The 20614-nt window shown below is 39.7% G+C and overlaps 1 protein-coding gene across 8 annotated transcripts in view; it reads left to right on the top strand.

Annotated features, from left to right (window-relative positions):
- Nucleotides 1-20614, top strand: part of USP28 (ubiquitin specific peptidase 28) — a 65756-nt gene that overhangs the window by 6510 nt on the left and 38632 nt on the right. For 2 of the 8 annotated variants that reach the window (XM_055548114.1, XM_055548117.1), the window contains exons 1-3: nucleotides 9449-9507; nucleotides 12203-12280; nucleotides 13214-13343. In XM_055548114.1, coding sequence (XP_055404089.1) covers nucleotides 9505-9507; nucleotides 12203-12280; nucleotides 13214-13343 — 211 coding nt within the window. In that variant the 5' untranslated portion in view covers nucleotides 9449-9504. Of the gene's footprint in view, nucleotides 1-9447; nucleotides 9508-12202; nucleotides 12281-12927; nucleotides 12982-13213; nucleotides 13344-20614 lie in introns of those variants that run through there. The other 6 variants (XM_055548120.1, XM_055548119.1, XM_055548116.1 and 3 more) reach the window with 4 other exon arrangements.

The raw sequence follows: 20614 nt of genomic DNA, 5'->3' as shown, positions 1-20614 counted from the left end.
GGTCTTAGCCACACGCAGGATCTTTAGTTGTGACATGCAGCATGTGGGATCTGGTTCTCTGACCAAGGGTGGAACCTGGGCCACTTGCATTGGAAGCTCAGAGTCCCAGCCACTGCACCCCCAAGGAAGGCCCTGAGGCCTTTATTTTTCTGGCTTTTCTACATTTCTTCTCTGCTCGGGGCGAACCTTTGCTTTCTGTGTTGTTACTGTCCTTTTATTAACTGCTTCCAGATCTGCAATGTCTGATCCCAAATTGCAGACGACTTCAACACCTCTTTTTCCGAATGCTTTTTGAGCATTTCTACTTGAGATAAACATATGCTGCCTCACTCCTTTTCCCACAGTTACTATACCAGCCCTGTAAATACATACTTATAATCATAGCATCTGCCATATGCCAGTTTTTGGTACATTTTTAATCTTTATAAAAACCCTATAAGGTATGAATTATGTCTTATTACTGTGGGAAAACTCAGCCTCAGATATTAATATAACTTACAAGGTCCTAATAAGAAAATTTTAAACCAAAGTCTGTCTCTGTATTGCATTTGAAAAAATGACTTACTCAAGAATAAATTCTAAGTAGCATGTTTGAGGGGCTTCCCAGGTGGCTCAAATGATAAAGAATCAACCTGCGAATGCAGGAGATGAAGGCAGAAGCAGCAGCGTTCCTGCCTTGGATCGGGAAGATCCCCTGAAGAAGGTAATGGCTACCCATTCCAGTATTCTTGCCTGAAAAGTCCCGCAGACAGAGGAGCCTGGCGGGACTACAGGCTACAGTCCATAGGGTGGCAGAGTCAGATGGCTTAGCAGCTGAGCACACGCAGCATGGCACAGGTGAGACTTCATGCCATTCTGACTTTGCCTGCTGCAGTACATGTCTCTCTAGAACCAAACTTTTTGACTACCTTGACAATTTATGGAGCACTTTAACATATATTTCTCATTGAACCCATATAGCAACCCTATGAAATAAAATTTAGTGTGAAGCAGAATTTGCAAAGTGACCCAACTAGTGAGTAATAAAACTAAAACCCTGGCAAAGGCAATTATTTTTCTAGGATATCAGTATTTTTACTACAATCTGTAGATGAATTTTGTTAAGATGGACAGATCACAGTATTTTACATTTAAAAACTCATTTTTTCATTTTAATAACAATTCCTGTATGCATTACTTCATTTCACAGTCACACCTGTGCTGTCAAAGCTTATGGTATAGTTTATTTTCCAGCTGTAGAAATTGATGCTCAAGAAAGTTGAAATTTACCCAGAGGCTAATGTGTGGTGCAGTCGGGGCTACCTGGTGCTATTTCCACCATCAAGGCTTTCTAATAAAAACAGAGGTCAAAATGCCAGACATTCATAGCCAGATTAAAGATCTGTGTGAACAGATGCTAGCAGCTGCTACATGATGGTTGGTGGGTTAAATTTGAGATATCCTAAGAAAATATTTCCTTTTTCCAATATTCCTGCCCAAGTTAGTACTTTCCTGGTGTCTTTTTTCTTTTTTGTTGTGTGTATGTATGTACATACGCAAAGCTCAGTTTTTATTCAGTTGAGGTGAAATTCATATAATATAAATTACATATTTTAAAGTATACATTTAGTATATTCACAACATTGCACAACCACCACTTCTGTCTGGGTCCAAAATATTTTTATCACCCCAAAAGAAAACCATATTCTACTAAGCAGTCCCTCCCCGTTTCCCCTCCACTCTCCCCGCTGGCCACACTGATCTGCTCTCTGTCTCTGCGTTTTACCTGTTCTGGATAGTTCATGTAAATGGAATCGTATAATATGTGACCTTTTGTGTCTTGTGTCTTTCACTTAGTTTATTGAAGTTTATCCAAGTTATAGCATGTATCAGTACTTCATTCCTTTCAATAATGGCTGATACTCAGCTCTAGAACCAAACATGGAACAATGGAGTGGTTCCAAATTGGGAAAGGAGTACATCAAAGCTGTATATTGTCACCCTGCTTATTTAACTTATATGAAGAGTACATGATGTGAAATGCCAGGCTGGATGAAGCACAAACTGGAACCAAGAGTGCCGGAAGTAATATCAATAACCTCAGTAGTCATGTACAGATGTGAGAGTTGGACCGTAAAAAAGACTGAGCACTGAAGGATTGATGCTTTGCACCGTGGTACCAGAGAAGACTCTTGAGAGTCCCTTGGATAGAATTGATGCTTTTGAACTGTGGTGCTGGAGAAGATCTTGCGAGTCCCTCGGATAGCATAGAGATCAAACCAGTCAGTCCTAAAGGAAATCAACCCTGAATATTCATTGGAAGGACTGATGCTGAAGCTCTAATACTTTGTCCACCTGATGTGAATAGCTGACTCATTGGAAAAGACTATGATGCTGGGAAAGATTGAAAGCAGGAGAAGGGGTTGGCAGAGAATGAGATGGGTTGGATGGCATTGCCATCATGAATAGACATGAGTTTGAGTGAATTCCAGGAGATAGTGAAGGACAGGGGAGCCTGGCATACTGCAGTCCATGAGGTTGCAAAGAATTGAACACGACTGAGTGACTGAATAACAGATATATCTGTTACACCCTACCTGATGTAAGATGTAATTTTTCCATTGGTGGACATTTGAGTTTTTCCCACCTTTTGGCTTTTGCAAATAGTACTTCTGTGAACATTCATGTTCAAATATTTGAGTGTATGCTAAGTCACTTCAGTCATGTCTGACTCTTTGTGACTCCGTGGTCTGTAGCCACCAGGCTCCTCTGTCCTTGGGATTCTCCAGCCAAGAATACTGGAGTGGGTTGCCATGCTCTCCTCCAGGGCATCTCCCTGACCCAGGGATCAAACCTGTGTCTCCTGCATTGCAGGTGGATTCTTTACCACTGAGCCACATGTAAAGCCCTAAATATTTGAATACCTGCTTCCAGTTATTTTGGGTATATACCTAAGTGTAGAATTGCTGGCTCATAGGGTAATTCTATATATAACGTTTTGAAGAACCGTCAGACTTTTCCACAGCATCTTTACTGTTTTACATTCCCACCAGCAGCACACAAAGTGCCAGTTTCTCCATATCCTCCCCAAACTTGTAATTTTCCATTTTTGCTTTATTTCGTTTTATAGGAGTCATCTTTGCCTATGAAGTGGTATCTTGTTTAGTTTTGATTTGCATTTTCCTAATGGCAGTTGTTGTTAAGCATCTTTTCTTATGCTTATTGATCATTTGTATCTCTTCTTTGGGGAAATGTCTGTTTCAGTCCTTTTCCCATTTTTGAATTGGGTTTATTTGTCTTTGGTTTTTGAATTGTAAGAATTTTAATATAATCTGAAATACTAGACCCTTATCAGAATTATGTTTTGAAAATATTTACTCCCATCCTGTAGGTTGTCATTTCACTTTCTTGATAATGTCCTTTGTTGCATAAAAGTTTTTAATTTTGATGAAATGCCACTTGCCTATTTTTTCTTCTGTCACTTGTGCTTTGGGGATAATATAAAAAGAATCCATTGTCAAATTCAAGATACTGAAGATTTACCTCTAACTTTCTTGTTAGAGTTTTGTAATTTTAACTCTTAAACTTTAGATGTTGATCCATTTTGAGTTAGTTTTTGAATATTGTGTGAAGTAGGGGTCAAACTTTATTCTTTTGCAAGTGTATATCTAGTTGTTCTACCACCATTTTTGTTTGTGGAGTGTGTAAATATAAAGTGTACATCATGTTCCTTTGGTAAGTGTATATATTACAATATGTTTGCTCTTCTGATATTTATCACATCACATACCTATAGTGCATTATGATGATGTTCTGTAAACCTTACATTAAATCTCTATGGCTATTTTAGTACTTGTTGCAAATTTTGCTCTTAAATACTGTCAATCTTATCCTTATACCATCCTGAATGCCATTTTTTGAAGAGGCTTTTTTTCCCCCCATCAAATAGTCTTGACATCCTTATCAAAAATCAGTTGACCAGGACTTACCTGGTTGTCCAGTTGTTAACAGTCTGCCTGCCAGTGCAGGGGACACAGGTCCCATCTGTGGTCCTGGAAGATCCCATATATCACAGGGCAACTAAGCCCACGCGCCACAACTACTGAGGCCCTGCGCCTAGAGCCCGTGCCCCGCAGCAAGAGGAGCCACCACGGAGAGAAACCTGCACGCTGCAACGAGAAGTAGCCCCCATCTGCCGCAACTAGAGAAGGCCTGTGTGCAGCAGTGAAGACCTAGCACAGCCAGAAGTTAAATCAATAAATAGATAATAGAATTTTTTTTTTAATTTAAAAATCAGTTGACCAGAGATTATGACACTCTTCTGGACTCCCAGTTCCAATTCATTTGCCTATCTGCTTGTCCTTATGCCAGAACTATACTGTTGTGAGTACTCTCGTTTCACAGTCACTTTTGAAATCTTAGAGTGTGAGTCCTCTTTGTTCAATATTGTTTTGGCTATTCAGCGTCTTGTGAAATTCCATATGGATTTGAGGGTCAGCGGTTTAATTTCTGTAAAAATGATCATGGGAATTGATCTTTTTTACATTGCATCGAATCTGTAGATCACTTTGGGTAGTATTGATGTATTAATATTAAGTCTTTGTGATAGTTCATTTTATGTGTCAGCTTGACTAGACCAGGAGGTGTCCAGACGTTTTGTCAAACATTCTGGTTATGTCTATGAGGGTGCTTCTGGATGAGATTAGCATTTGAATCGGTAGGGTGAATAAAGCTGATTGCTCTCTCTGATGTCTTTGGACCTCATCCCAGCTACTGAAAGCCTAAACGGAAAAGGCTGATAAAGAGGAAACATTACCTACCTAATTGGGTGCAGGTCTTCTCTTGCCCTCAGACTGAAAGTTATGTCATCAGCTTTCCTGGTTCTCAGGCTTCCAACTCAGGTTAAAATGACCCCATTAGCTGGTTCTCCAGCCAGTGTAGATCTTGGAACTTCTCAGCTTCCAAAATCCCAAGAGCCAATTTGTAATAATAAACTTCTTAACTCACATATACTGGAAACTATGAACACAGGATTTCTTCACACACACACACTCACGCCCTGTTGGTTCTGTTTTTCTGGAGAACCTTAATACGGTCTTCCCGTCCATTACCTTGGATGTTTTTCCATTTATGAAAGTTTCCTTTACGTTTTTTCTCAGTGTTATGTAGTTTTTAGTATACAGATCTTTCACCTAGTTGGTTAAATTTATTCCGAAGTATGTTGTTCTTTTGGAAACTATTATGAATGGAATTGTTAATTTCCTGTTTAGATTGTACACTGTTACTGTATAGAAACACAGCTGATTTTTTTCTATAGATCCTATGCTCTTCAACTTTGCTGAATTTATTTATTAGCTCTAGTGGATTTTTTTGGTGTTTTATATATCATGTCATCTGTAAATAGAGATTTGCTTTTTCCTTTCCAGTGTAGGTGTCTTTTATTTATTTTTCTTGCCTAATTGTTCTGGCTAGAACTTCTAGTATAATGTTGAATAACACTGGTGAAAATGGGCTTCTTTGTATTAATACTGATTTTAAGGGGGACTCTTTCAGTCTTGCACTACTGTGCATGATGTTAACTGTGAGTTTCTTTTTCAAATACAGGTCCTTCATCACATTGAGGAAATGCCGTTCTTTTCCTAGTTTCCCAATTATTTATATCATCAAATGTGTTGTATTTTTTCTGCATTGATCAAGATGACTTTTTCCCCCCTCTTCATTCTGTTACTATGGTGTACTACATTATTTTTTTTATGGTTTCTTTTTATGTCTTTGTCAGTCACATTCTCTTAGGCATCCATTTTCAAATACTTGACTAAGCTTCATCTCTTCACTCTTTGAGATGTACAGAGTATACTCTTAGTGCTTAGTCGCTCAATTGTGTCTAGCCCTGTGACCCCATGGCCTGTAGCCTGCCAGGCTCGTCTGTCCATTGGATTTTTCAGCAAGAATTCTGGAGTGGGTTTCTCCTCCAGGGGATCTTCCCAACCCAGGGATCGAACCTGCATCTCCTGTGTCTCCAGCATTGCAGGTGTATTTACTCACTGAGCCGTTGGAAAAACCCATAGACTGTACTCTACCATTCTGCTTTTCCTACTAGCTTCCAACTGCTTTCATCATCTTTGGTTTATTCAGTAGCTCTGTAACTCATGGTTAAGCTTTCTTTTCCTAGTTTTAACCACTTTTAAACTAGCTGTTAACATGTGCTAGATTAATCCCTTTAAAATGCCTTTTTTGCCCCTCAGATTTCTTCCCTGCTGAAGAGCCTGTAGTGATTTTATGTTGTTCATTAGATCAAGTCTAAACTTCATCCTGACATTTAGAACTGTTCATAATCCCATCCCACATCACCTCTCTGCTGCTGCTGTTAAGTCGCTTCAGTTGTGTCTGACTCTGTGCGACCCCATAGACGGCTTCCCCGTCCCTGGGATTCTCCAGGCAAGAACACTGGAGTGGGTTGCCATTTCCTTCTCCAATGCATGAAAGTGAAAAGTGAAAGTGAAGTCGCCCAGTCGTGTCCGACTCCTAGCGACCCCATGGACTGCAGCCCACCAGGCTCCTCCGTCCATGGGATTTTCCAGGCAAGAGTGCTGGAGTGGGTTGCCATTGCCTTCTCCATCACCTCTCTGGTCCCTGTTATTTATAAAAGATGGAAACTACACACTGAGGCCCATCTAATAATAACATAGAATTTTGTTTCTAAAACTGTAAGTGTGTAAACTTGGTTTTATATCTTTTCCTGTATTTTCTTAGTTTCTCATTTAGCAAATAGATTGCTAAATGGCATTTTCTTAAATTTTTGAAGATGCATTTCATAAGACCTTGTCATATTAGTTTCCTGGACCTGTTTCTTGTATTTGGTTGAGGCATATATGTATTCAAAGAAATGAAAAAATATTGTCTTAGTGTATTCTAAAGTAAGGGAAAAAATAGGTGCAGGACTTCATGTATAGTATGAAAGAAGACATTCATGTGCATAGACCGTTTCTGAAAGATGTCAGAAACTATTAATAGTGATTACTCCTGGGACATGGAACTGGATGGAAGGACCAGGGAAATTTCCCTTTCATTTTATATTGTGTTGTGCTGTTAGAATTTTCTACTCAGTGAATGTGGACAAAAGAGATGAAAAAGTTTGAGTAAATAATGATTAGTTCTTTTTCCTTGCTTTCAATATTAGTTCAGACCCCTCTAAACCATTTAGGATTGACTAACTTTTAAAAGCTTTTAATGCTTTTTAAAAACTTTAAGCCAGTTGATGAACTGAAACAGTGATTTTCATCATGTACCTAAGTTGTGCACCATTAAAATAAGTTACCGATTTCAGGGGATCCAGTTTTATCCGGAAAAAAATGGCTGTTTGTCATTTGTGGAGTCATAAGGCACTTTAGATTTCCATATTATGAGTAAATTGTACCAACATAGAGTTTTTACTGGAATAAAAACTGAAAAAATAGCAGGGCTTTTGCGGACTTTTTCCGTGGAAGTTGGAAAGGTTAGCGACAGTCTCAGACTGTGTTAAGACTCTGTTATATAGCCTGGGTTTCTGGAGTTGCTGCTGTGTATTTTCTTTGACTCCTAGAGTTACCCTTTGCTTTCCTTGGATATTTAAGGTTTATTTTAAAATTAGAAAACCAGATCTTTGACTTTTTAGAGAATTTTATTAGGCACACCTTGGTATTTCTTTGAAGTAAAGTAGCATTTATCAGTTACTTAGTTTTAAATTTAGAAATGTCCTTGTAAAAATAGATAATCGAGATCAGTAAATGTGTGCATCAGAATGGTGAAAATAGCATTCCTGTTTGAAGGAATGGAATCATCTAGAAAGCACCCTTGTCACAGTGCTAAACTGGGTATTTTGAAGATTGTGAGATTAGTAATCGCAGTAGTTTGCTCATCAAGGAGTTTTAATTTAGTTGCAGTAGGAATAGGCCAGTTGTTTATTACAAAACTTGATAACTTAATGTTTTTACATGCAAATAATCCTGTTTATTGTTTATGATGAGGTGAGTTGCCATCTTTGCTGTAAGAGAACCTCAGTAGAGAGAAGCTTTGCACCAAAACCATGGAGTAGCTGAGCTCTTTCTAGAGATTTGTGTGTGCCTGTCTTTCTTTACTGCCTCTGGGCAAGAAAAGAGAGTGCTCTTTGTTTTATGAAAATAATCTGTATTTAGTTAAGGAAATGCAAACCTGTTGGCTCTTGCCAGTTATTTGACTTCATTATGACTAGAGCACAGGCTTTGTCTTGTCTCTTCTTGCGTGTGTGCTTTATTTGTAGCATCATAGTTATGGTGAAGTTAATATTTAAATCAATTTCGTGTGAAGTTGAGGAGAAACTGTGAGTTATCTATGCACAATGAGCTTAGCTTGTCTGTCGTTGTAAAATTAAAATGTCAGATATACCACCAGGCCCCTCTGTCCATGGAATTCTACAGGTCAGAATACTGGAGTGGGTTGCCTTTTCCTACTCCAGGGGATCTTCCTGGCCCAGGGATCGCACCTGAGTCTCCTACATTGCAGTGGATTCCTTACTGTCTGTACCCGGGAAGCCCTGATCAGGATTTGGGTTGTGGGTGCTACTGAGAGTTTAGGTTCAGCTAAATATTTATAGGACTGAGTCATGTAATAGCAGTTGTTCATGTGTGCCAATAGCATAGCTTATTCCTTGTGAAATGTGCTGTTCAGAATCTTAATGGTTATTTTTGAGTAATCATTTAATTAAGATATTTGATGACAAAACTGATTTTATAAACTGTAGTTTTCTAATTTGCACAATGAAGACGATCCTTGACTATTTTAGGGTTGTTCCAGGGATTACATGATGTATGAGGCATCCAAAGTTCCTGACAGAAAGGCGTTCAATAAGTGTTGGTTACAACTGTGAACAGCACGGTCCTGTGGGTAATTCACATTAGGTAGTGTGTTGTGTGATTCTTGTCTTTATGGAGGCAGGAATTTCACATATAAACAGATCCACATGGTGAGAAATAGCAGGTAAAGAGAGTAGGTCCCATTCCTTTACAGGCTTGTTTGTTCCGTCAGCATGGGAGGTTAGAAAGGGCAGAGAATAGTCAGGGGCTGGAGTCCTTGAATAGTATGGGGCTTCCCAGGTGGCGCTAGTGGTCAAGAACCTGCCTGCCAGTGCAGGAGACGTGGGAGACGCGGGTTGATCCCCGGGTCAGGACGATCCCCTGGCGGAGGCAGAGCAACCCACTCCGATATTCTTGCCTGGAGAATCCCCGAGGACAGAGGAGCCTGGCAGGTTACAGTCCATAGGGTCACACAGAGTCAGACTGAAGTGACTTAGCACACACACAGGGTTCCTGAGGGAGATGAGATGAGTATAACACTGTTCTTGGAGCTGCACAGAATGATTTTATGTCATTGTCCTCTCTGCCCAATAGCTTTAAAGAAAAGGGAACCTGAGTTTCCTTTCCTGAGTGTATTCTAGATGTGATAATGTCTGCTGCTACCTCTTTCAGCGTGGAGACAGAGGAGTGGGACTTTAACCTATGGCCACATGTAATGGTTAGTAAGTTACTTATCATTTGAATACCATATTTCGTTGATTAGCACTTATTTGGCATTCTGAGATCTCTGAAATTGAGATGCTCCTTAATTTACTGTCCTCCACATAGCACATGTGGTGTAGTTTTCATGGTCTACACACATGTGGGCTTGGTCATAGCTGTTCCTGCCACCATGGACGCCAGGTTACACACCCTGTTGGTGCTGCATGGTTAGTTTACTTGCTGTCTAAAACGACTTTAAAAAGATAACACTATGATTCAACAGTGAAACAAAAACTATGAAGAAAAGCATAGAAACAGAACAGCAGGGTAACAGATTTGATTTTATGTGAAGTAAAATATTTGTCTTTGGAGGAATGATTGCAAGTTCAGATTTTCTTGCAAAACTACAATCGAATGCATCATGGGACCTCAGAAAGGAAGATACTGTAGGTGTTTTAAGCCTTTTTTGATGTTGCTGCTGAGAAATATGCAAAAGAATTACCTAACGCATGCCAGGCTATGCACCTGGAAGCAGGGTGACTTGTTCTGTTTCTCAACATAAATGAGACATTTTGGAGCTACAAGAAGCTGATGTGACCAGTTCATGTGTCTCCTAGGACTGTCGTGAAGGTATTGTGTCATAGTTTAGCAGCAGTTTTTCTATTTGGTGGCACCATTTTATAACTGATGGCACCTTAGATTCAGTCTCTTCTAGTGTTTACATCTCTAGCTCCTGATGGTAGCTTATTTGGAACTGATTGTTCTACTAAGTAATCAAAACTGTGCTTTTATAAAGGCAGCTAAAATAAAAATAGGAAACTTGCTAAGATCAAGGTCAAAATTTAAGAATAAAATACTTGCATTGTTTTGCATTAAGTCGGCGTTTTTGCCTGTTTTCTTCGTCTTCTCAGATACAGCATGGCATAGAGGTTAGGGTGCAGACTCTGGGGTCGGGCAGCCTGGGGTCCAGTCCCAGCTCCAACCCTTACTAGCAGTAACTTTCTGTAAGTTACTCAACCTCTCTGTGCCTCAGTCTTCTGTCAGGCGGCCGCAGTGTCTCTCCCACAGGTTTGTTCTGAGAGATAATTGAGTTAATACCTCTGAAGTGCTTTGAACAGCACCTGGTGGGAAGTAAGCAGTGTGCGTGAGCTGTTATTCTACCTGGCATTGTCTTTTGTTGAAACACCGAGTGGTCTGAGGTGAAGGTGTGTCTGTCTATCCCACTCTTCCCTTCTTGGTTCCAGTTCAAGGCTGATACACTACCCATTTCCCCTTCCCAGTTGTTTTTCCATCCTTTTTTGGATACGTCATTTTGGACTTTTTAGAAAATTGGGTATGATTGAGCTATATAGATTTGCACACTTTTACACAATATGATCACGGAATTAGGATTCATTTGAAAACAGAGTTTTTGATGCATTACTTTTCTAAACACCACATGCTGGGTGGGTGTTTTCAGTGTTTTCCAAGGTTAGCTTTGGACACTTCTTAGTGCAAAGGTCCTTCTCCCAGTGCCCAGGCAGTGACTGCCTGAGACAGATGCCCAGCCTCCAGGACTGCTGGGCTCAGCAGGGTAGGGTTCCATTTCAAGCCTATGACCATGGCCTGTGACTAGAACAGAAAGACTGTTGATGCTTTTCTGAGGACTGCACAGGGGTGTTTCAGTTCGTTTTTTCTAGTGCGTGATACTTGAGTGTTGCATTGGGCCCTCAGCTGTTGAAGAACAGAGGATACTGTTTCTCTTACAGCTGGCAGGGAACTAGACTGCCTCTTGGAGACACAGCACTAACCGAAAGATAGTTAGTGGTCAACGTCAGCTGTTGATTCGGGGCTTCATTCTAGGATAACCTTAAGAATAGTATAAATTAGATTTCTGCTGGCTGGACTAAATTTGAACTATTTCGTTTTTAGTATTCATCTGAAAGATCACTGTGTCTTCACTTGGGCCAACCGACTGTTTAAGTTGAGCTTACTTGTAAATAGGTGTTTTATGTTAACTTTTGTCTTTGTGCAAAACAGGACCAAATGCTTAGTGAAGACTTTGAGGCTGAAAGGGGTTATAAACTGATCTTGTAGCACGGAAGGTTTTGCCATGATTCAGATTAATGAAGAGAAAACACTCCATACTTTATTCTCTCTGGAATTTTATTTATAATTCAGAAAATTCCGGCTTTATCTATACTTCTTTTTAATCAATCAGACCTAAAGTTTCAAATGTGACGTTGTTGGTGTTGTTTGTTAATTACATGATCGGAAACTTATTGTCAGTGAAAAATGACACACACAAATGGCATGTGCAGTGCAGCTTAAAATAGCACATCTTCACATCCATGCAGATTCCCTGGACTCCTTATAGTGACCTACTTACACACTGCTCACAGAGAAACAGGAGGCACTTTAAGTGTCCATTAAGCCTAGGATATTACATTTAAATGTTTTATGCATTTGTAGTTTTACTCGTTTCTTGTATTTCTTCCACAAGTATCAAAAGCATTTTCTGTGATTAAGCTTTTAAAAGAGTACTACATTTGACATTTCACAGTGTGTCTGACAGTCAGTACCTTGTTGCTTGGAGCTTGTTGGGTTTTTAAAGTAAGAAATGCAGTTCTCAAGCCTGTTTACCCTAGATGTTCATGTCTCTTCGTTACATGTATCCAGGTTTGCTTTCTGATTGACACATGTCTTGTGTTCATTTTGTTTCTGAAATACAGAGCTGCCAGATGCTGTTAAATCAACTGAGAGAAATCACAGGCATTCAGGACCCTTCTTTTCTTCATGAAGCTCTGAAGGTTAGTTTCAAGGCCTCTATGGGTCAACAGGTTTTAGAACAGTTGTTCATATCATAGTTATGTCGGTCGAAGCTATTTTTATGCCAAAATGAAAGTGCACATGTATAGGGACAGAAGTTCTAGAGGTCAAATGACCCAGTATCTTCAACCTATAAATTATAAGAGTAAGAAGAAGTTGAGGATGGAAGAGACAGTGCAGGGAACTCTGCAGAGATTTGAGATACATATCAACTAACTGCCCTGTATGGACCTTTTATGGATCCTGATTCAAACTAAAAAATAAATGAGTCAGGGCAGTTTAAACTGGTGATTTGTGTGAGGATAACACTGCGGGTTGTATATTTTTTTAAAGATACATTCTGAAATGTTGAATGATGATAATGTAATAAGATGCTTAGGATTTGCTTCAGAATATCTGGGGGAGAGGAGGCAGAAGAGATAAAATAAGATTGACTGTGGGTCAGTGACTATCGAAGTCAAGTGATGGGCACTTGGGATTCAGTTATACGTTCCCACTTCTGTTGTATACGTTAGAATTTTTACCTAAGGAAAGTTTAAAAAGTTGAAACAAAATAGAAATATGGTCACCACTAGAGAATATGATGACTGTTTGGCACCTTTATTGTAGGGGCTGACTTCATTTGGAGTCTGATACATATGCCTTAGCCATTGTGCAACTGGGAGGAGAAGAATCCAAAGCAGTGAGGTTTCATTCTTGTTTGCATGTTGTGGGAAATCAGCACATGGCACTCCCGTCCTGTACCTGGGAGTGTGATGGCATCGCTTCACGTTTCCTAGCGTATGTCCTAGAATTATGCCTAGATTTAGTATGTCCCCAGGGTAGTAAGGAGTTATAACCCCAAACTCACCTGCTGTTTATTTTAAATGCCGTGATGTTTGACTTTTGAAATTTGTTTTTTTCCCTCCACTTAGGCCAGTAATGGTGACATCACCCAGGCCGTCAGCCTTCTCACTGATGAAAGAGTTAAAGAGCCCAGCCAAGAGACTGCTGCAGAACCATCTGAAGAAGAGGGGAGTGCTGCCAGCAAAGAGGAATTAGCAAGTAGGTATATCCTGGCTGGGCCCTTTTCTGAACTAGCAGAAATTAAAAGATGAGTTTCTGTGAGTGTCCTTTCCATCACATCAACCCTTCGGAAATAATGGTAATCATGGCTAATTACTGAGCCATAATGAGGTGCCAGGCACAATTCTCAGCACTTAAATGGTTCCATTCATTCAGCAGTTATTTAATGAGCCCCTGTTAGGTGCCAAGCACTCTTTTAGGCACTGGAGATGAACAAAAGGAACAAGAATTGCTGCCTTGTGAGAGATGAGGCCATGGAGGGAGTGAACGGGAGGCAGATTATGCAGAGGCTTCATAGCTGCTTGGCTTGTACTCTGAGCTGGAGGACCAGCCATTGGAGAGTTTGCTGCAGAGGAATGCTGTAAACTGGTTTCCACTCCCTAAGGATTCTGGCTGCTATGTTGAGAACAGAACTGTGGGAGGGAGTAGTGAGCATGGGGCAGAGAAGGAGCCCAGCACCATTCAGGAAGCTGTTGCTGATGAGGGCAGTGTGGGCCAGGATGCGGTGGTGGAAGGCTGACAGTGCTCGCTGCACAGGATCTGCTTACAAAGGAGATGAGGGCTGTGACAAAAAAGAGAAGGGTTAAAGATGACTCCAGGTGTTTCCTAAGCAGCTGGAGGGGTGGAGTTGTACCTAACTGACACGGGAATAGTTACCGCTGAGCAGATGTGGGGTGGAAAATGAGAAGATCGATTTTGGCAATATTAAATTTGAGAGGCCTGTTAGACATCATGGTGGAGTGTCAGAAAGACAGTGGAGATCCAAGTGTGCCATTTAAGGGAGAGAGCTGGGCTGGACCTGGATAAAACTTGAAATCATAAACTTGTAAATGGTACATAAAGTTATGGGAAAGGATGAGCTCTCCTAGGGAGCGGATATAGAAAAGAGAAAAGGTTTCGTGTCTCAGCAGTAGGTACTTCCGATGTTGAGATGTCTGGGGAAGGTGGAGGGGGCAGTGAAGGAGTATATGGAGGCATAGCAGGAAGACCCAGAGAGTGGTACTCTGGAGACCAGAGAGGCTTCTGGGAGGAGGATCTGTCAGCTAGGTCAGGTGGTATTAATGGATATTTGGGCAGTTTCGAGCTATTCTGAGTGCTGCTGCTGTGAATATTCTTATATGTCTTTTAATGCACAGTGACTTATTTCAATCCATATTTTTCTTGTTGAGATGCATCCATGTTGGCTATACCTGTAGTTATTTCTTTTCATGTGTAGTATTTCTTGGTCTGAATACACAAGAGAATTGATATATTTGTTTTGACTTTGGAGTTGTTTTGAATTTTTTTGCCATTATGAACAAATCTACTGTGAGCTATTTTGATTCGCGTTCTTTGGTGCATGTATGCAAGAGTTTCTTTAGTGTTTAAAAACTCGCGATGTAATCGGTGAGTACTGAAACATGCCAGTCTTCATCTTAGTAGGTATTCGGTGTCTCAGATGGTAAGGAATCCGCCTGTAATGCGGAAATCCTGGGTTTGACCCCTGGGTTGGGAGGATCCCCTGGAGGGAAAGGCAATGCACTCCAGTATTCTTGCCTGGAGAATCCCCGTGGACAGAGGGGCCTGGTTCTGTGGGGACACAAAGGGTCGGACACGACTGAGCACTGAGCGACTAAGCACACAGCGCTGGTGACATTAGTTTCCGAAATGATTTTTTAACCTATGTATATTCCTACGAATAGAGTTTGAGGGTAACTCTTGCTCTTAGGATTGTTAGATTATAAAATTGTTGCTTGTGTTTTTGATAGAAAATGATTTTCTTGTTATTAACTAGAATTTTAAAAACTTAAATAATGATACTGGTCATCTTTTCCCTTTTGACCATTCATGTTTCTTCATGTGACATTTCTCTTAGTATCTTATGGTTTTTCTGTTTGTTTCTTTGTATTGATTCTTGATATTCTTAGTGATAGTGACCTTATTTTCTTGATATGAATCCATCTTTCTGGACTTGGGCTTTGCAAATACCTTCTTGTTGATGACCTGTGTTTTTCCTCTGTGGTGATGAGCTAATAAATAGCTTTCATTTATTAATCTTCTGTTGTGGTTTATGCTTTTTGTTTAAGAACTCCTATACCATGACATCATAGGATATTCTGTTATATTTTCTTCTAAAATTGTAATGTTTTGCTTTTCACATTTAAATATTTAATTCATCTGAAATGGATTATTTTGGTAAGAAATAAGATAGAAATATAGTTAGATCCATCACTGCCCCCCAGCACCTCCCCTCACTACCCACGACCTTTTATTGAAAAGGTAGTACTTACCACTGATGTGCAGTATTAGCTCTGTACATTATTTTTGTGTTTTCCATTTTTCTTCATTTGTTTTTAATTCTTTGCGGTATATACCTAGGAGTGGAATTGCTAGATCATATAACAATTTGTGCTTAAGTTAAAAAAAATTCTAGAATACCTTTTTTTCCATGACTACTACATTATCACACTTAAAAATTATAACAATTTCTTAATCTCATCAAATACTATTGTAGAAATTTCCCTGCTTGTCTCATGAACAATATGTTGGTAGTTGGTTTGAGAGTATAATGACCCACGTAAAATAAAACATTAAGCTATGTTTGAAGTCTAGTTCAAGATGGCAGATAATAGAAGGATGTGCACTCATCCTCCTCCTGTGAGAGGACCAAAATTGCAACTAGCTTTGCAGGAGGACAACCTGCAAAAATTTGCAGCCAGACAGGATGACACTGGAACCCACCAAAAGAACATACCCCACATCCAGAGAAAAAGAAGAAGCCAAGGTTAGACAGCAGGAGGCATACAGTCATGAAAAAAATCAAATCCCATATCTTCTGGGTGGGTGACCCACAGGCTGGAGAACAATAATGCCAAAGAAGTTCTCTCAGTGTTGTGAAGGTTCTGAACCCCATGTCAGGCTTCCCAGCCATAGGATCTGACAAAGGGACTGGAAGGCCAGGGAATCTGACCCTGAAGGCCAACAGGATTTGATTATAGGACTTCCAGAGGACTGAGGGGAAAAAAAAGACTCCAGTCTTGGAGGACATAAACAAAATTTTGTGCACACCATGACCAGAGAAGAGGAGCAGTGACCCCACCGGAGGCTGAATCAAAACTCCCTGCTGGGGTTGGAGGGCCTCCTGTGGAGGCGTGGGTCGGCAGGGGCTCACCAGTGGCCCCCTTGGCGTAAACCCTCTTGGAGGTTGCCATTATCCCTACTGTAGAGCCCGTAGACCCCAGGGCTGGGTCACCTCAGGCCAAACAACTACAAGGGAGGGAGTGCAACCCCAGCCATCAGCAGATAATTGGATTAAAGCTTTACTGAGCAAGGCCCTGCCCAACAGAGCAAGACCCTGCCCAACAGAGCAAGACCCAGTTTTTCCCATCAAGTTTTTCACCAGACTCTCCCATCAAGAAGCTTACATAAGCCTCAGCCATCAGAGGGGGGACAGAAGAAGCAAGAAGTAGCACAGTCTCACAGATGGCCAAAACAAAAACCATATTACAGAAAGTTAATCATGATGAAAAAGCAGAAAGTTATGTCTTAGGTGAAGGGACAAGATAGAATCTCAGAAAAACAATTAAATGATCGGAGATAGGCAGCCTTCCAGAAAAATAATTCAGAATAATGATAATGAAGATGATCCAGGATCTCAGAAGAGAGTGGACACAAAGATTGAGAAGATGCGAGAAATGTTTACCAGAGACCTAAAAGAACTAAAGAGCAGACAAATAGAGATGAGTAATACACTAGAAGGAATCAGCAGCAGAATAACTGAGGCAGAAGAATGGATAAAAGACCTGGAGGACAGAGTCGTGGAAATCACTGCCACAGAACAGAATATAGAAAAAAGAAAGAAAAGAAATGAAGAGAGCCTAAGAGAGCTCTGGGACAATGTTAAATACACCAACATTCACATTATAGGGGTTCCGAAGGAGAAAAGAGAGAAAGGATCTGAGAAAATACTTAAAGAGATAATAGCTGAAAACTTCCTGAGCATGGGAAAGGAAATAGCTAAGCCCAGGAAGCACAGAGTGTCCCAGGTAGGATAAACCCAAGGAGGAACACACCAAGACACATAGTAATCAAACTGACAAAATTAAAGGCAAATAAAATACTATAAGGGAACTCTCATCAGGCTGTCAGCTGATTTCTCAACAGAAGCTCTGCAAGCCAGAAGGGAATGGCATGATAAATTTAAAGTGATGAAAGGGAAAAACCTACAACCAAGAATACTCTACTCAGCAAGACTGTCCTTCAGATTTAATGGAGAAATCAAAAGCTTTCCAAACAAGCAAAAGTTAAGAGAATTCAACACCACCAAACCAGCCTTACAACAAATGCTAAAGAAACTTCTCTAGGCAGGAAACACAAGAGAAGGAAAAGACCTACAGAAAATAAACCCAAACCAATTAAGAAAACGGTAATAGGATCATACATATCGATAATTACCTTAAATGTAAATGGATTAAATGCATCAACCAAAAGACATAGACTTGCTGGAGAGATGAAAAGATGTGCCTGTATGCACTTTCATTTACCACATCACTCGGCTTTGACCCCCACCCCCCAAATTGTATGTAATTATTATATTACTCAGTTAATCATGTTCCCATTAAGGCTTGCAATTGTAATTATCTTTTTTTTTTCTTTTTCTGGCTATTGATTGTGAAAACAGATAAACATCTTTTATTGTGATTATGTAACTATAACTCGTTTAATACCATTATATCATGATTGGCAACAGAAAAATAGTAGAGCTCGATATCACCAAAACTAGGATATAATAGAAAAACCTTTGAAAAAAATCAGTTTTTAAAATCCGGGTGCATACCAGAATTATCTTGAAATTTTTTGAAAAATACAAATGCTCAGGTATTGCTTATTTTCTCCAGAGCTCCAGATATGTTTCTAATGAGCAGTCATGTTTAAAAACAACTGGACTCTGGGTCGTCCCAGTGCACCAGCCCAAGCATCCAGTATTGTGCATCGAACCTGGACTGGCGACTTGTTTCATATATGATATTATACATGTTTCAATGCCATTCTCCCAAATCATCCCACCCTCTCCCTCTCCCACAGAGTCCAAAAGACCTGGTGCACTGGGACGACCCAGAGGGATGGTACGGGGAGGGAGGAGGAAGGAGGGTTCAGGATGGGGAACACGTGTATACCTGTGGTGGATTCATGTTGATATATGGCAAAACCAATACAATATTGTAAAGTTAAAAAAGAAAGAAAGTAAAAAAAAAAAATTAAAATTAAAAACAACTGGACTATGTGATGGCCTTTTATCTAGTTTGTTTCACTTTTTCTATTTCATATTCAGTACTCCCATTTCATTTAGTTTATGTTCTCCAACTTTTCCATCTCTTTTTAAAATTTTCTTTCTCAAGCTTTTATCAGGTGTAGTAGAACATCTTTTGTATACATATATATAAACATGTATTATATATATTTTAAAAAACGGATGAATTTTTGCCTAACTAAAAAAATTATGACATTTTGATTCCACTTGTTTGACTTAATATGAATAGAATGCTTGATTTCTAATTAAAAAACAGATAATGCATGAAGCAACAAAGGTTTACTCTATGGCACAGGGGGCTATAGTCTATATCCTGTAATAGCCTATGATGGAAAATAATTTCAAAAATAATGTATGTATATTTGTATAACTGAATCGTCTTGCTGCGCACCTGAAACATTGTAAGTCAACTATACTTCCATAAAAAATATATGTTAAAATATGTTTGAAATGATTTTAAGGTTCCTTTTATCTATAAATTCCCCATCTCTTTTTTTGTCGTATTTCATACATTCTGGAATTTGCTGTTTGCATTCCTGTGGTGTACTTGACTGAAGTTTTATGTCCTCTGTCTTTCCTGTTAATTTAGGTGCTTATCTGGCATGACAGTGTCATAGGTAGTATTGTGTATATTTCTCCTGTTTTGTCATATCAAGAAGCAAATAATGTCTGGTCACCCCCTTTTTGTGTTGTTAAAATTGTTAGTGTGTTCAGGTTGTCAGCTTGATTCGTTTATCATAAAATTCCCCACCTAGTGTTTCCAGCCACCATTGGTGATTATTGCTTAGATTCTTTATTTTATTGGAGATTTCAAAATGATAATATTTTATATATCATTACCTTGTAATTTATTAGTTAGAATTCTTTTTTTCAGTTGTGGTAAAAGCACATTAACAAAATTTACATTTTAAGCATTTTTAAGTGTATATTTCAGTAGTGTTAAGTATATTCACATTATTGTGTAAAAGATGTCCAGAGCTATCTTGTAAATCTGACACTTCATTCCCATTAAGCAACTCTTTTCTCTCTCTAGCCCACCCCTGGTAACAGCCTTCTGCTTTCTACTTCTATGAATTGGACTACTTTAAATACCTCGTATAAGTGGAATCATATAGTATTTATGTTTTTATGACTAGCTTATCTCATTTAACATACTGTTGTCAATGTTCATCGATGCAATGGCATATGACAGGATTTCCTTCCTTTTCTGTCAAATGTTTTTCCCTGTGGTGAATTGCACACCACGAGCGCTCCTGTCGTAGCGGCTTTAGCGTGCGGCTCACTGGCGTTATGTGCATCGCGTCATTCTGCAGCTGTCAGCACCATCCACCTCCACGACTCGTGCTCTGTCTTGTGAGACTGAAACCTGTACCCATTCAACAGCAATTCCCTATGACTCCCTCTCCTAGCAACCTCTATTCTTTCTGTTTTCCATGATTTTGACTACTCTAAGTACCTTTTATAAGTGGGATCGTAGAGTATTTGTCCTTTTGTGCCTGGCTTGTTTCACTTAGTATAAGGTCTTTAATGCTCATTCAGATTGTAGCATGTTAGAATGTCCTTTCTGTTTCAGGTTGAATAATACTCAATTCTATGTGTATACCAGATTTGCTTTATCCATTTATCTGCCAATGGATATTGAGGTTGCTCTACCTCTTGACTCTTGTGAGTAGAGCCATTTGAACTTGGATGTGCAGATAGCTCTGAGACCCCGATGTGTACCCAGAAGTGAGATCGCTAGACCATATGGGAGTCGACTTTTAATTGTTTGAGGAGCCTCTGTACTGTTTCCCGTAGCATTTGCACTGTTTTATAATCCTACCAGCATTGCAGAAGAGTTCCAGCTTCTCCAAATCCTCGCTAATACTTGTTATTTTCCAGTTTTCGGTTGGTTTTTTGATGGCCATTCTAATGGACGTGGGGCGATAGCAGCACATTGAGGTTTTACGGTGCACTTTCT

The sequence above is a fragment of the Bubalus kerabau genome, chromosome 15 (genome assembly GCF_029407905.1).
Source record: "Bubalus kerabau isolate K-KA32 ecotype Philippines breed swamp buffalo chromosome 15, PCC_UOA_SB_1v2, whole genome shotgun sequence".
Lineage (NCBI taxonomy): Eukaryota > Metazoa > Chordata > Mammalia > Artiodactyla > Bovidae > Bubalus > Bubalus kerabau.
This window is presented reverse-complemented; position numbering and strand designations above follow the sequence as displayed.